The 14388-nt window shown below is 37.3% G+C and overlaps 1 protein-coding gene across 1 annotated transcript in view; it reads left to right on the top strand.

Moving 5' to 3' along the window:
* The window catches only part of ZDHHC17 (zinc finger DHHC-type palmitoyltransferase 17), a 155709-nt gene that overhangs the window by 107888 nt on the left and 33433 nt on the right, over nucleotides 1-14388 (top strand). The window contains exon 8 of the mRNA XM_037845771.1: nucleotides 626-751. Coding sequence (XP_037701699.1) covers nucleotides 626-751 — 126 coding nt within the window. The remainder of the gene's footprint in view (nucleotides 1-625; nucleotides 752-14388) is intronic.

Genomic DNA, 14388 nt, shown 5'->3' with positions numbered 1-14388 from the left:
GTAAGTCTATAACTTGAGCTTCACTATTTTCTGTCACTGCCTTTGTTCTCTTTGGAAATTTCTGGATGAGTGTATCAATTTGAGATAGGTCAAGAATGCCAATCCAGCAGTCAAAGGACTATATTGTTGACTTTTCTTTTTCTTCCCTATTCTCTTCTTAAGACTCTTGTCATGACTGAAATTAAACTGACAGACTTCTGGTAATTTAGTGTTATAGATGGATGTTTTGTAGAAGTAACTATTCCTCGTGAAATCCTTAAGGAGTTTGAAATCACTGAGGATAAGCTTAGTTAGTAATAGCCTGTGATCCAGCAAGTATGAAAATACCTACTTTTTGATTTGCTCTCAAATGTAATTAAAAATGCAAGCAAAAAATAGAATCCACAGAATAAAATAAGTAAAATAAATTTTCTGATTCTCTTTTGAATGGGAAAGGATATTAAGTAACATATAATGATTTAGGCTCTTAGGAATTAAACTTTGTCCAATGTCAAAACAGTAATTTCAATGAGCTAATAGTGCAATCTAAATTTTATTTTTATGGAAGTGCTTTAAGAGCTAATAACTAAAATATTCTGCTTTTTCTTTTGTTTTTAATGTGATTTTCTTCTACTTATATTACCAGGGAGAATCAGCACTTGATTTGGCAAAGCAGAGAAAAAATGTGTGGATGATCAACCATTTGCAAGAGGCAAGACAAGCAAAAGGATATGACAATCCGTCTTTTCTTAGAAAGCTGAAAGCTGATAAGGTAGACTCATGACTGAAGATTTTCAATATATAACCTTTTTAAGTAAGATTCATAGCCATACTTTCTTAGCATGTATATTTATAGCCTTTAATTTTGGCATTCTGCAGTGTAATTTTTTTTTAAATTTTTTATCTTGAAATACTTTCAAACAGAACAGTTACAAAAATAATACAAACCCCATATAGAGAATGCCAGTATACCCCCACCCCCAAATACACAGATCCACCAATTTTAGCATTTTTCCACATTTGCCTTTTTGTTCTATATTTGTGTTTGTCTGTTTGTCCATTGTCCATTTATCAATACATTTCCTGAACACTTGAGTGCAGGCTGTATGCATCAAGCTCTTAAACACTTATTACTGTCATGTACATTTCCTAAAAACAAATACTCATTTATGTAATCACCTTAAGTGCAGTTATCAAGTTCAAGAATTCTAACATGATGTAAAGATTATAGTCTATATTCCCGTGTTTTAATATCCCAGTAATGTCCCTTTGAGTCTTTTCTCCTCCCTTGTTAGGTCCCATCCAGGATTATGTACTGTATTTAATTGTTGTTTTCCCTTTAGTTACTCTTTCTTTCGTTTTTATTTTTAATTGTGGGGGCATATACACTACATAAACATTCCTATCTCAACCATTCCCAAGCACACCATTCAGTGGGATTAGTCACATTCACAATATTATGGTATCCTCACCACCTTCTGTGATTAAAACTTGCCCATCTCAAACAGAAACCCAACACCCATTATGCATTAATTCCCCATTACTTCTGCCCCCAGCCATTGCCAATCTGTACTCTAATTTTTGTCTCTCTGAGCTTGTATTTCTCCAATATTTTCCTTGTAGTTACCATGGGCCTTAAATTTAGCATGCTAAATCTAACAATCTCTTTTGCTTTGGTACCAACTTAACTTCAGTGGTGTATACAAACTTATGTCCATACTCCTTGAATTCTTATGTGTAGTTCTTGTCACAAATTACATGTTTATACATTATGAGTCCCAAACCACTGATTTATCATTACATTTTATGTATTTTCCTTTTAAATCCTGTAGCAAGTAAATAGTATAGTTACAAATCAAAAAATACAGTAGTACTGGCATTTATATTTACTCATGTGGTTACCCTCATGTGGCTTTGATGTTATCTTTCATCCTTTATCCTTCATTTTAACCTGTAGCATCTCTTCAAGGGCCAGTCTAAGGTGACTACCATGTAAGCTTTTGTTTATCTGGAATGTCTTATTCTGTTCCTCATTTTTGAGGTTTGCTGGATATAGAATTCTTTGCTGGCAGTTTTTTTGCTTTTAGCACTTTAAATATACCATCCAGTTGCCTTCTTGCTTCTATGATTTCTGATGAAAATTCAGTTCTTAATCTTATTAAGGTTCCCTCATTCGTGATGTGTCACTTCTCTCTTGTGGCTTCCAGAATTCACTCTTTGACATTTGACAGTTTCATAGGGCAGAAAACCAAGTCACCTTCATGATTTAAATTTTTCTAAAGTGGAATGGAAAAAGAAAAGAACAGTCTGCATAATTACAAACGCTTAATCTCAGAGAGTCACTAACCATCATATATTTTTTATATATATTTCAAAATACCATAGAGTATTTACATTCAACAAATAAAAGCATAAAAAATTATAAGACTTTCCAAAATGACAAGACATTTTTATTACCAGCCTAAACATTATGAAACATTAGCCATTTCACTCCATCGAGCAAAACTGTTCTAAATCCTAGAGGACAAAGCAACATCAAATTAAAATAGTAAACAATTTTCTGGAGCATGTCTAATGGTAAAATGAACAAGTTGACAAAATATGCAAAAACTGTTCATTGTTCTGTTATGGTGTTGAAAACAGGCAAGGTTATAAACTATAAATCTATTTCTATATTTAGTACTAAGCAAGAAAACTTGATATGAGTCAAGAATATTTCACTAGGAACAAATACCAAAAGGAAAAAACAGTATTATTGAACAGTGCTAGTAGATAGTTAGATATGGAGGAAATCTGGTTTTCAGAAAGCTGTTTTTCTTAACTCAATTTGATTGAGATATATTTGCAGACCATACAGTCATCCACAGTATACAATCAGTTGTTCACAGTACCATTATATACTTGTGCATTCATCATCACAATAAATTTTTGAACATTTTCATTACCACACACAAAAAAGAATAAGAATAAAAATTAAAGTAAAAAGGAACACCGAAAACATCCCATAGCACCCATCCCTCCCTATTATTCATTTACTTTTTTGTCCTCATTTTTCTACTCACCTGTCCATATACTGGATAAAGGGAGTGGGAGCCACAAGGTTTTCACAATCACACAAACAGTGTGAGCTATACAGTTACACAATAGTCTTCAAGAATCAAGGCTAATGGGTTGCAGTTTTAACAGTTTCAGGTATTTCCCTCTAGCTATTACAATACACTAAATAACTACAGAGGGATATCTATATAATGCATAAGAATAACCTCCAGAATGACCTCCTGAATCTCTCAGCCACTGAAACTTTATTTTGTTTCAATTCTCTTCCCACTTTCGGTCCAAGAAGGCTTTCTCAGTCCCACAATGCCAGGGCCAAGCTCATCCCCATGAGTCATATTCCACATTGCCAGGGAGATGTACACCCCTGGAAGTCATGCCGCATGCAGGGGGAGGGCAGTGAGTTTACCTTCAGAGTTGGCTTAGAGAAAGAGGGCACATCTGAGCAATAAAAGAGGTCCTCTGGGGGCTGACTCTTAGGCCCAATTATAAGTAGGCTTAGCCTCTCCTTTGTAGAAACAAGCTTCATAAGGACAAGCCCCAGGATTGAGGGCTCAGCCTTCTAAATTGGTAGTCCCCAATGCTTGTGAGAATATCAGGTGGGGAAGTTTAATATTTCTACTATTTTCTCACAGTTCCTTGATGGGGCTTTGCAAAAAATTTTTATTCTCTGCCCAGATTACTCTGGGATGTATCAGGGCTTCACACCCATACAAGCCAACCAGATTTCACTCCTTATCCAAGTTCTGTGGTAATTATGGTGTTTGAATAACCTGACCATGCAACTTAAATTATATAGTGTGCTACAAAAAATATAGGTTTTGTACCTAATAAACATCTCTTCATTTAGTCTCACACAGAAGTTGAAGTTTTAAAACACTGTCATCATCCTTTACCCTTCGGTCTGATTTACCTTTAGTCCTAATGAAGTCCATTTCATTCATATGTCTAATTGAAGTCTGATCTCTTTTACAGACTCTTTACCATAGCTTCTGGACTCTGGCTCTGAGTCTCAGATGTCACACAGATCCCAAAGTTCCAGGGACTGACCAGGTTATACACAAAGAGCTCAGCATCTCAGAATTTAGAAATAGCCATTACAACTCAGGAATAGATGTAACTGCTGTAAGAGCTTACAATCTAGGAATCTTTACCATAAGCCTTCCTCTGATCACCTCTGCTCTCAGATTCAATTCTCAGAGTCTGTATATTATAGTTAATCCATATTAGTGAGGCATTATAATGTTTGTTTTTTCATTTCTGGTTTATTTCACTCAACATAATGCCCTCAATGTCCATTCACCTAGTTGCATACCTCACAACTTCATTCCTTCTTATAGCAGCTCAGTATTCCATAGAATGTTGTATTAGTTAGGTTTCTCAAGGGAAACAGAACCAAAAAGAGATATCTGTAAATGTAAAGATTTTATAAAAGTGTGTCATGCAACTGTGGGGGTGCACAAGTCCAAATTCCTTAGAGCAGGATGCGCGAGTCCAAATTCTGTAGGGCAGGCAGCAAACTGGCAACTCTGATGAAGGTGTTCGATGAACTCCTCAGGAAACGCTTCGCTGGCTAGCTGAAGAAGTGGTGAAGGTCCTCTCTCTCTCTCTCCCTTAAAAGTCTTCAACTGATTGGATTAAATCCAGCAGATTGAATTCTCTCCTTGTGGAAGACACGCCTTTCGTTGATGTAATCAGTCACAGATGCAATCAATTGATTGATGATTTAATAAACCAGCCTTCTGTTTATTAACCAGCCACCAATGTCCTTGCAGTAATGGTTAGGTCAGTGCTTACTTGACCATACACCTGGATATCGTCACCTTACCAAGCTGACACGTGAACCTAACCATCACAAATGTATACACCACAGTTCGCCATTCCATTCACCTTAGGCCACCTCCATCCATTGCAAATCATGAATACTGCCATCACAGAGTGTGCAGATGTCCACACATGTCCCCGCTCTCAGTTCCTCCCAGTATACAACCAATAACAGAGTTGTAGGACCATATGGCAGCTCTATACTTAGCTTCCTGTGGAACTACCACCCTGCCCCCTAGGTGGGCTGCACCACTCTACTTACCCATCAAGAGTGAAAAGGTACATCACTCTCTCTACATTTTCTCCAGCACCTGTATCCCTCTGTTTATTTTTTAAACACTTATTCACACCCCATACAATCCATCTTAAGTAAACAATCAATGATTCCTGTTATAATCATGTAATTATGCATTTACTACCACAACCCATATGAGAACATTTCCATTTTTTCTGCAGTGAAACAGTAAAAGGAGAAATAAAAAATGAATTTAAAAAGATAGAAGAAAGTAATAAAATAAGAGACAACATAAAGGTCATATAACAACACCACCAAGGATCCCATATCACTCCCTTTTATCCCTTCTTACTGACCTTTAGCTTTGGCATATTGCCTTGGTTACAATTAAATGAAGCAAATTAAAATATTGCTATTAACTATAGACTCTAGTTTGCACTGGTTTTTTTTTCCCCTATATCACCCAGTTTTCAACATCTTGCAATATTAACATTCATTTGTTTTCCGTCATGTTAAAAGATTCTTATATTAGTACACTTAATCACCATCATTGACCACTCTGGCTTTCACTAAATTATACAATCCCAGTCCTTATCATCTGTCTGTCTTTTTGGTATTATACATGCCCTTAGCCTCACCCATACTCACACACATCTTTGTTCAGAGTACTTACAGTATTGTTCTACCATCACACAGCATTGTGCTATCTGTTTCTGGATCTATACAATCAATCCTGTTGAACATTCTGTACTCCTTCAGTATCAGATGCCTGATCTCTACCCTCTTTCTATGCCTTGGTATCCTGTGTTCTGAACTTAAACTTTCAAGGTTTGCTCAATAATATTCATATTAGTGAGACCTTACAGTATTTGTCCTTTTGTTTCTGGCTGATTTCACTTAGTGTAGTGTCTACTGTCTATCATTTTGTCTTTTGGATTTTATATGTCATATTTTATTTTTGTTTTTCTTCTCTATCTCTTTTTTACCCTTACTGATAGTCTTCATTTCTACACTCTTCTCCAAACCTCTCTGTATTTTCTCTCTGCCTGTAGTGCTCCCTTTATTATTTCTTGTAGTGCAGATCTCTTGTTCACACGTTCTCTCAGTGTCTGTTTGTCTGAGAATATTAAAAACTCTCCCTCATTTGTGAAGGACAGTTTTGCTGGATATGGAATTCTTCATTGGCAGTTTTTCCTCTTTTGGTATCTTAAATATATCACACCACTGCCTTCTTGCCTCCATGGTTTCTTCTGAGAAATCCTCACATAGTATTATCGAGCTTCCCTTGTATATGATGGATCGTTTTTGTCCTACTGCTTTCAGAATTTTTTCTTTGTCTTTAATGTTTGCTAATCTGATTATTAAGTGTCTTGGCATAGGTCTATTCAGATTATTCTGTTTGGGGTATGCTGCACTTCTTGAATTTTATGTCTTTCATAAGAGATGGGAAATTTTCAGTGATTACTTCCTCCATTATGAAATCTGACCCCTTTCCCTTCTCTTCTGGGATACCCATGATGTGTATATTCATGCACTTTATGTTGTCATTCAGTTCCCTAAGACAGTGCTCATATTTTTCCATTCTTTTCCCCATCTGTTTTTTTTTTTTTTTCCAGTGCTTCCTTATTTTTATTCTCCTCTTACAAGAAGACACTTGGAACAAATAGTGTAAAATGGTATGTCTTATTTAGCAATGGGCAAATACAAATTTTCTTGTGTTCTTCATAGTAATACACTAATAAAGTTTTCAGAAGCACACTCATCCTACCTGTGTTTCACCCTCTAGAAAAAAAGGTCAATTCTTTTAATTCTCTACAATTTTTAACAGTGGATTCTCTAAGTAATCTCAGAAACTAAGACATCTGAATCAACCAGTTTAAAAAAATTTTTATGTATATATATTTATATATACACACACACACAAGATATCATGTAGGCCAGAAACTCTAACTAATGAATATTCTTACAGGTTTTCATTTTTTATAATTTGTATGAATAAAGTTGTGTTTCTATTCAAATCTTCATGGCGAATAAAATGTAATAAGCTGAGTACTATATATACACTTTCCTGTCCTGAGAAAATATAGGTATAGTTAATATACAGTGACCATGCCATGTATTTTCTTAAGGCCAACAAAATCCTGGTTTTCTATACCCTGAAGGTGATGCAGAAGGCAGATAAATACCAAAACCATTTATGCTCAGATTTAGCTCATTTAGCTGATCACATACACCTTGCCAGTTTGGCTCACATTACGCTAGTTTAGGCAGTGATGACTATCCAAGTGTATGTGTTCACTGTAATTTATCTTCAAGTTTATACCTAAAGAGCTTTGCTAATACTTCCAGTTAAATATTATTATTTAATGATTTATCCATGAAGTAGAAATATGAACGGTTATTTCCAACCATTAAAAAAGGGGTGATTTTTTTCCCCTACCCTTTACTCGGTGCCTTATAACCACTGTTCCCTCTATGAAGACCACCTAGAACAGCAAAAAAGGATATAAAATGTTTAAAGGGTCATCATCAAAATAGCCAAGAGGATTTTAAATTTACTTTTTGTACTTTCTGTAGAATCTGTCTGGGTCCTGTGCTAATTAATTACATTTTACTGGGTCTCTGTAATGTTAGAAAGATTTCTACCATTACAGGGACCCCATCTTTTCTTTTGTGTTTAGGATTTCGGATGTCCTATCCTCCAGTTCGTGAATCATTTCTTCTGCTTCTTCAAATCTGCTGTTGTATGTCTCCATTGTTTTTCATCTCTTCTGTTGTGCCTTTTATTCCCATAAGTTCTTCCATTTGTTGTTTTAAGCTTATGAATTCTTCCTTATGGTCACCCGTGTCTTCTTTATATCTTCCATTTCTTTTGCCACATATTCCTTCAGCTCATTAATTTGATTTAAAAGATTTGCTTGAACATATTTAATTAGTTGTTTCAGCTCCTGTATCTCAGTTGAAGTGTAATTTGTTCCTTTTACTGGACCATATCTTTGTTTTTCCTAATGTGATTTGTCATTTTTTGTTTTGTAGGCTTCTGATTTCCTTGATTACCCCAATCAGATTTTCTCAGATCAGACAGGCCCAGGTATCAAGTTTCCCTGAGGATGAGAGTTGGCAGGTTGTCAGACTTTTCTGTTAGCCCTCCAGGCTCTGTGGTTTTCCAATCCTGCCTAGCAGGTGGTGCTTGTCAGCACACAGTTCCCTGCTGGTATAAAGAGCGCTTGTCTCACCGGCAAGGGCTGAGGGTGTCAGAAGCCAAGTTTAAATTGTTTCTGTTTTTTTTACCCCCAGGCCCTGGGGTCTGAATTCTCTGAGGGAGGGCAGCCACTTGAGCTGCGCCACCACCCCCCTCTTTTTCTTGAAGATAGACCTTTTAGGGAATTATCACCTACACTTGAATTCCTCCTTTGTCTTTCTGACTCTCTTAACTCCACCCTTGCCTGTGTTAGTGCTGACAATTGAAAATGCCTGAGGCTTTCTCTGATGAGCTACTTAGAATTGGAGAAAAAACAAGAAAAAAGAAAGCCTCTTTTCAGAGCTAGTCCCCAGCTCCCCAGTTTTGCCAGTCGACTGGAGTTGGTACCCACTTCTCTGTGCCCCTTTTCTTGAGACACAGCTGTTTTCCTGTATTCTGAATTCAGCCATCTCCAAAAACCTCTGTTTTTTTTATTATTTTTTCCCATCAGCCCCGCATCCTCTCTGCCAGTAGTGACCTCAGGTTTCCTTTCCTGCTTGCTCTGGGTTTATCTGTTCTGGTAGCTTGTAGTCTAGTAGCCTGCTGCTTTTTTCCATAGGGAAGTGTTCCAGCTCAGCCTGCCATGCCAGTGGGGGAGGGGCACCAGCTTCACAGTCTAGGGAACTTTACTCACAATTCTATGCTGCAATCTCAGCCATTCCACCCATTCCAGGCTGGTGTATGATGTGTCCAGTCACGAATGTCCACCAACTGTTGTTCCAGACTATTTACTGGTTGTTTCTGGCTATTTACTAGTTCTTCTAGAGGACTAACTAAATTCCACACCTCTCTATGCCACCATCTTGCCCCACCCCCCCACACTTAGTCTTATATGTTGCTTTTCTCTTGCTGCTTTCAAAATTCTCTATCCTCATCTTTGACATTTTACAATCTGATTAGTAGGTGTCTTGGAGTAGATCTAGTTGGATCGATTCTGTTTGGGGTACACTGCGCTTCTTGTACCTGTAATTTTATGTCTTTCATAAAGGTTGGAGAATTTTCATTGATTAGTTCCTCTGTTAGTCTTTCTGCCCCTTTTCCCTTCTGTTCTTCTGGGACACCTATTACACATATATTTGTGCACTTCATATTGTCATGGAGTTCCCTGAACCACTGCTTATATTTTTCCATTCTTTCCCTATCTGTTCTTTTGTGTGTAGGATTTCAGATGTCTTGTCCTCCAGTTCATGAATCCTTTCTTCTGCCTCTTCAAGTCTGCTGTTGTATGTCTCCATTGTGTTTTTCATCTCTTCTGTTGTGCCTTTCATTCCCATAAGTTCATCCATTTGTTTTCTCAAGCTTACAAATTCTTCCATATGGTCACCCAGTATCTTTATATCCTTCATCTCTTTTATCACATTTTCTTTCAACTCGTTGATTGGATTTAGAGGATTTGTTTGAACATCTTTAATTAGTTGTTTCAACTCTTGAATGTCAGTTGAGGTGTTAGTTTGTTCCTTTGACTGGGCCATATCGTTGTGTTTTCCTTGTAATTTTTCACTCTCTAGGCATCTGATATTCTTTGTTAGTTTATTCTGGGGGTTGTTTTCTCTGTTTTGCCTTGGGTTTTCTCATTGGTTTTCTTTGATCTGTATATTTTTTTGTTTCTCTCACTGGCCAGTTATCAGATTGGCTCTGTCTCCCACCCTTTCCCCCAAATCAGGCACCCACTGTTTTCACCCCAGCAAGTCTGCTGTGTGTGGTGATATTGATCTGCTGGCTTCCAATAGTGCTCTGTTTTCTGCCAGTCAGCAAGACCTGGGTTTGTTTTAGAACCCTGCTTTGACAATTGGGTTATATTATTTCTCAGCCAAACTGGGTTGTATTATTTCTGTGCAGGGCACATAGACCAGCTCCTGTGGTCCTGAAAAAGGGTCTGGAGCATCTTTTTTAGTGTTTCTATTCCTTTGCACTTTCTGGACTATCCAGCAATGGCACTGTTTGGTAACTTAATCATCCTCAGAGGCTACTTTGCCTCCAAGCAGAGGCTGCGTCTGCATAGGTTATCTGAAATTGCGGAATTCCTGTGCCCTCATTTTGCCAGCAAAAATCTGGCTTGATGTGGGGCTATACCTGTGGCAGAGTACTCCCTCAGCTGACCCAGTGCTCTAGCTGTCCCCAAGGCAAGGGAATGGCCACTGGCTGCTGCTTCCCTCAAGGGTCAGGGAAGGGTTTTCAGTCCCAGGGCTGGAAACACAGTCTCTGTTCACATATTCTCAGTCTTGTCACACACTGACCCGGGCCTTGAAATGTCCTATCCTGTCCCCTGGGTCTTCAAAAGTAGGGATATGTCTGACTGTTGTGAGGGATTTTAAAATCTGTGTCTCTGGTGAGAGCAGTCCCGTCTGCTGGTTCTGTCTTTCCCACACTGAGCCCAAGTGAGGGGGAGGGGAGAGCACCGGCTGGTCTGGGATGGAAAATTCCTACCTCATATTTCTCTTTCTTCATTTTGGCATCTGCAGGGTCTTTTTCCAGTCTATATCCTCCACCAGAGTTTCAGACAATTCAGAATTTTGCTTTTTTTTGTTGAATCTATGGAGAAAAGTTTTCAGTAGCTGTGTATATCACCATGTTGATGACATCCCTCCCTCAAGCTGTTCTTTTTAACAGCAATTTTACTGATATATTCACACACCATATAATCCATCCAAAGTATACAATCAGTGGCTCACAGTATCATCATATAGTTGTGCATTCATACCACAATCAATTTTAGAACGTTTTTATTATTCCTCCCCCAAAAAATAATAAAAATAAAGAACACCCAAAACATCCCATATGCCTTATACCCATCCTTATTATTTATATATTTAGTTTTTGCCTCTTTTTTATTACTCATCTGCCCATACACTGGATCAAGGGAGTGTCAGTCACAAGGTTTTCACAATCACATGGTCACACGATAAGAGCTCTGTAGTTATACAATCATCATGGAGAATCAAGTCTATTTGCTTCAAGTTTCAGGTATTTCCTTCTAGCTATTCTAATACACTAGAAGCTAAAAAGGGATATCTGTATAATGCATAAGAATAACCTCTACTTGAAATCTCTTAGCCACTAAAACTTTATTTTGCAACATTTGTATTCCCCCTTTTGGTCAAGAAGGCATTTTCAATCCCATGATGCCTGGGCCATGCTCATCCCTGGGAGTCATGTCCCATGTTGCCAGGGAGGCTTACGCCTCTGGGAGTCATGTCCTACGTAGTGGGGAGGGTATTGAGTTAATCTGCAGAGTTGGCTTAGAGATACAGGCCACATCTGAGCAACAAAAGAGGTACCCTGGGGATGACTCTTAGGCATGGTTATAAGTAGGGTTAGCTTCGCTGTAGGAGAAGGGTAAGACTTTAGATCAAGAACTTGGCATATTAAATTGGGAGTCCCTATTGCTTAGAATAGCAGGAATTCCCCACATGAAGAATTTCAATAGTTCCACATTTTCCAGGTTATACACAAGGAGCTGAGGATCTCAGAATTTAGAAATAACAGTTAAAACTCAGGGATAGGTGTGACTGGTGTAAGAGTCATTGATTGCCCAGTATCTTCCCCTGTTTTATCTCCAGGTAACCTCTGCTCTTGAATTCAATTCTCAGTGTTTGCTTATTGTAGATTGTTTATATTAGTGAAGACTTACAATATTTATCCCTTTGTTTTTGGCTTATTTCACTCAGCATAATGTCCTCAGGATTCATTTACCTAGTTGCATGCCTCACAATTTTTGTCCTTGCAGCTGCTCAATATTTTGTTGTATGTTTACACCACAGTTTGCCTCTCTGTTCATCCATGGATGTACTCTTAGTCAACCTCCATTCATTGCAAATCTTGAATAATGCTGCCATAAACATCAGTGTGCAGATGTGTATTTGTGTCTCTGCTTTTAGTTCTTCCAAGTTACACCACAAAACAGGGTTGTAGGATCATATGGTAGCCCTACAGCCAGCCTCCTGTGAAAGCTTCACACTGTCCTCCAAAGGGACTGCACCATTCTACTTCCCTTCCAACAGTGAATGGGTATCTCTCTCTCTCCACATCTTCTCAAACACTTGTATCTTTCTGTTTATTTTTTGAACAGTTTTATTCACGCGCTGTACAATCCATCCTAAGTGAATGATTAATGACTCTTGGTATAATCATGTAGTTATGCATTCACCACCACAATCTATATGAGAACATTTCCATTTCTTCTGCAAGAAAGAAGAAGAAGAAAATAAAAAATTAAAGAATAATTTAAAAAGTAAAAAGGAGAGACAACTACATCAACAGCAAGAAACTGTATCCCTCCATTATATACCCCTCTTATTGACATTTAGCTTTGGTATATTGCCTTTGTTACAATTAATAGAAGAATATTACACTTTCACTGTTAACTGTAGACCCTAGTCTGTACTGATCGTATTTTTTCTGTATACCATTTTCAGTACCTTGAAATGGTGACATTCATTTGTTTTTTGTTATATTTCTACACTTACTTAATTACCGTCGTCGTCAACTCCAGGTTTTGCTAAGTTATACAGTCCCAGTTTTTGTCCTCTATTTTTGCTTCTGTGTCATACATGCCCCTATCCTTCCTCTTTCAACTGTACTCACACTCAGCTTTGTTCAGTAGACTTACAATATTGTGCTACCATCTGGTAGTATTGTGCTATCCATTTCGGGATCTTCACAATCAATCCTGTTCAACATTCTGTACTCCTTCAGCATCAAATGCAGAGTTTCCACCCTCTGTCTCCTGATAATCTGTGTTCTTAACTTTAGCTCTCAGAGTTTGCTCATTATAGTTAATTCATATTAGTGAGACCATACAGTGTCCTTTTATTTCTGGCTAATTTCACTAAACATAATATCCTCAAGGTTCATCCACATTGTTATTTGTGTCATAACTTTATTCCATCTTACAGCTGTGTAATACTCTGTTGTATGTATATACCACAGTTTGTTTATCCACTCCTCCATTCAGCTGTTGCCATCTCTTGAGTCTCATGGTCTATTTCTGAATACTTAATTTGATTCTGTTGGTCAGTATATCCATCTTTATGCCAGTACCATGCTGTTTTGACCACTGTAGCTTTCTAATATGCTTTAAAGTCTGGTAGTGTGAGACCTCCCACTTCATTTTCCTTAAGATTTTTTTAGCTATGTGGGGCACCCTGCCCTTCCAAACAAATTTGTTTTTGGGATTTTAATTGGTATTGCATTGAATCAGAAAGCTATTTTAAAAGCTCTTGGATTTTTAAGAGTAGAAGATTCTAGACAGGAAGATCTATGGTTACATAGGTGTTGCTTTATAATTTATTGGAGGGAAAACATTAAATTAGTGTTTATCAACATAAAAAAAAACTTGATTCCTTTTGTTAACAATGGAAACATCACATTTCCTTTTTTTAATGATGTTTACTAAGTTCATGTTAAAAAAAATTAGGGAGATAGAACAGATGTACTTTTCCTATTCCTCCTGCTGAGTACAACTAAAAATCCTAGATATTATGTACAAAACATGCATAAAAAACTGAAGAATAGAGAAAAGAAGGTAAACAGGCTAGGGAGCTCAAAATTCAATCAATTTGACGCACCATATTAAAAGACTATAGAATAAAAATCTCATAGCAGCTGATGCATTAAAAGCATTTGATAAAATTCAACATCCATTCAGGATAAAACCCTTAGAAAAATAGGAATAGAAGTGTAACATCTCAGCATGATAAAAAGTATAATCAAAAACCTTTAAATAACATACTTAATGGTGAAAGACTGAAAGTTTTTCCCTGGCATCAAGAATAAGGCAAGGATATCTGTTGTCACTGCTCTGATTCAACATGGTGCTGGAGGTTCTAGCCAGTACAATAAAGCAGAAAATGGAATAAGCCCTTATACAGATCAGAAAGGAAAGATAAAAGAGGAAGAATCTCTCTATTTGCACTTGACCCTGATTGTCTACTTAGAAAATCCCATCGGAGTCCACATCAAAATCTTGTAGAACTGAATAGTGAGTTCAGCAAATCACAAGATATAAGGTAAACTATATAAAATCAATTATTATTTCTATATACTAACAATGAAC

This window comes from Choloepus didactylus, chromosome 8 (assembly GCF_015220235.1).
Source record: "Choloepus didactylus isolate mChoDid1 chromosome 8, mChoDid1.pri, whole genome shotgun sequence".
Taxonomy (NCBI): domain Eukaryota; kingdom Metazoa; phylum Chordata; class Mammalia; order Pilosa; family Megalonychidae; genus Choloepus; species Choloepus didactylus.
This window is presented reverse-complemented; position numbering and strand designations above follow the sequence as displayed.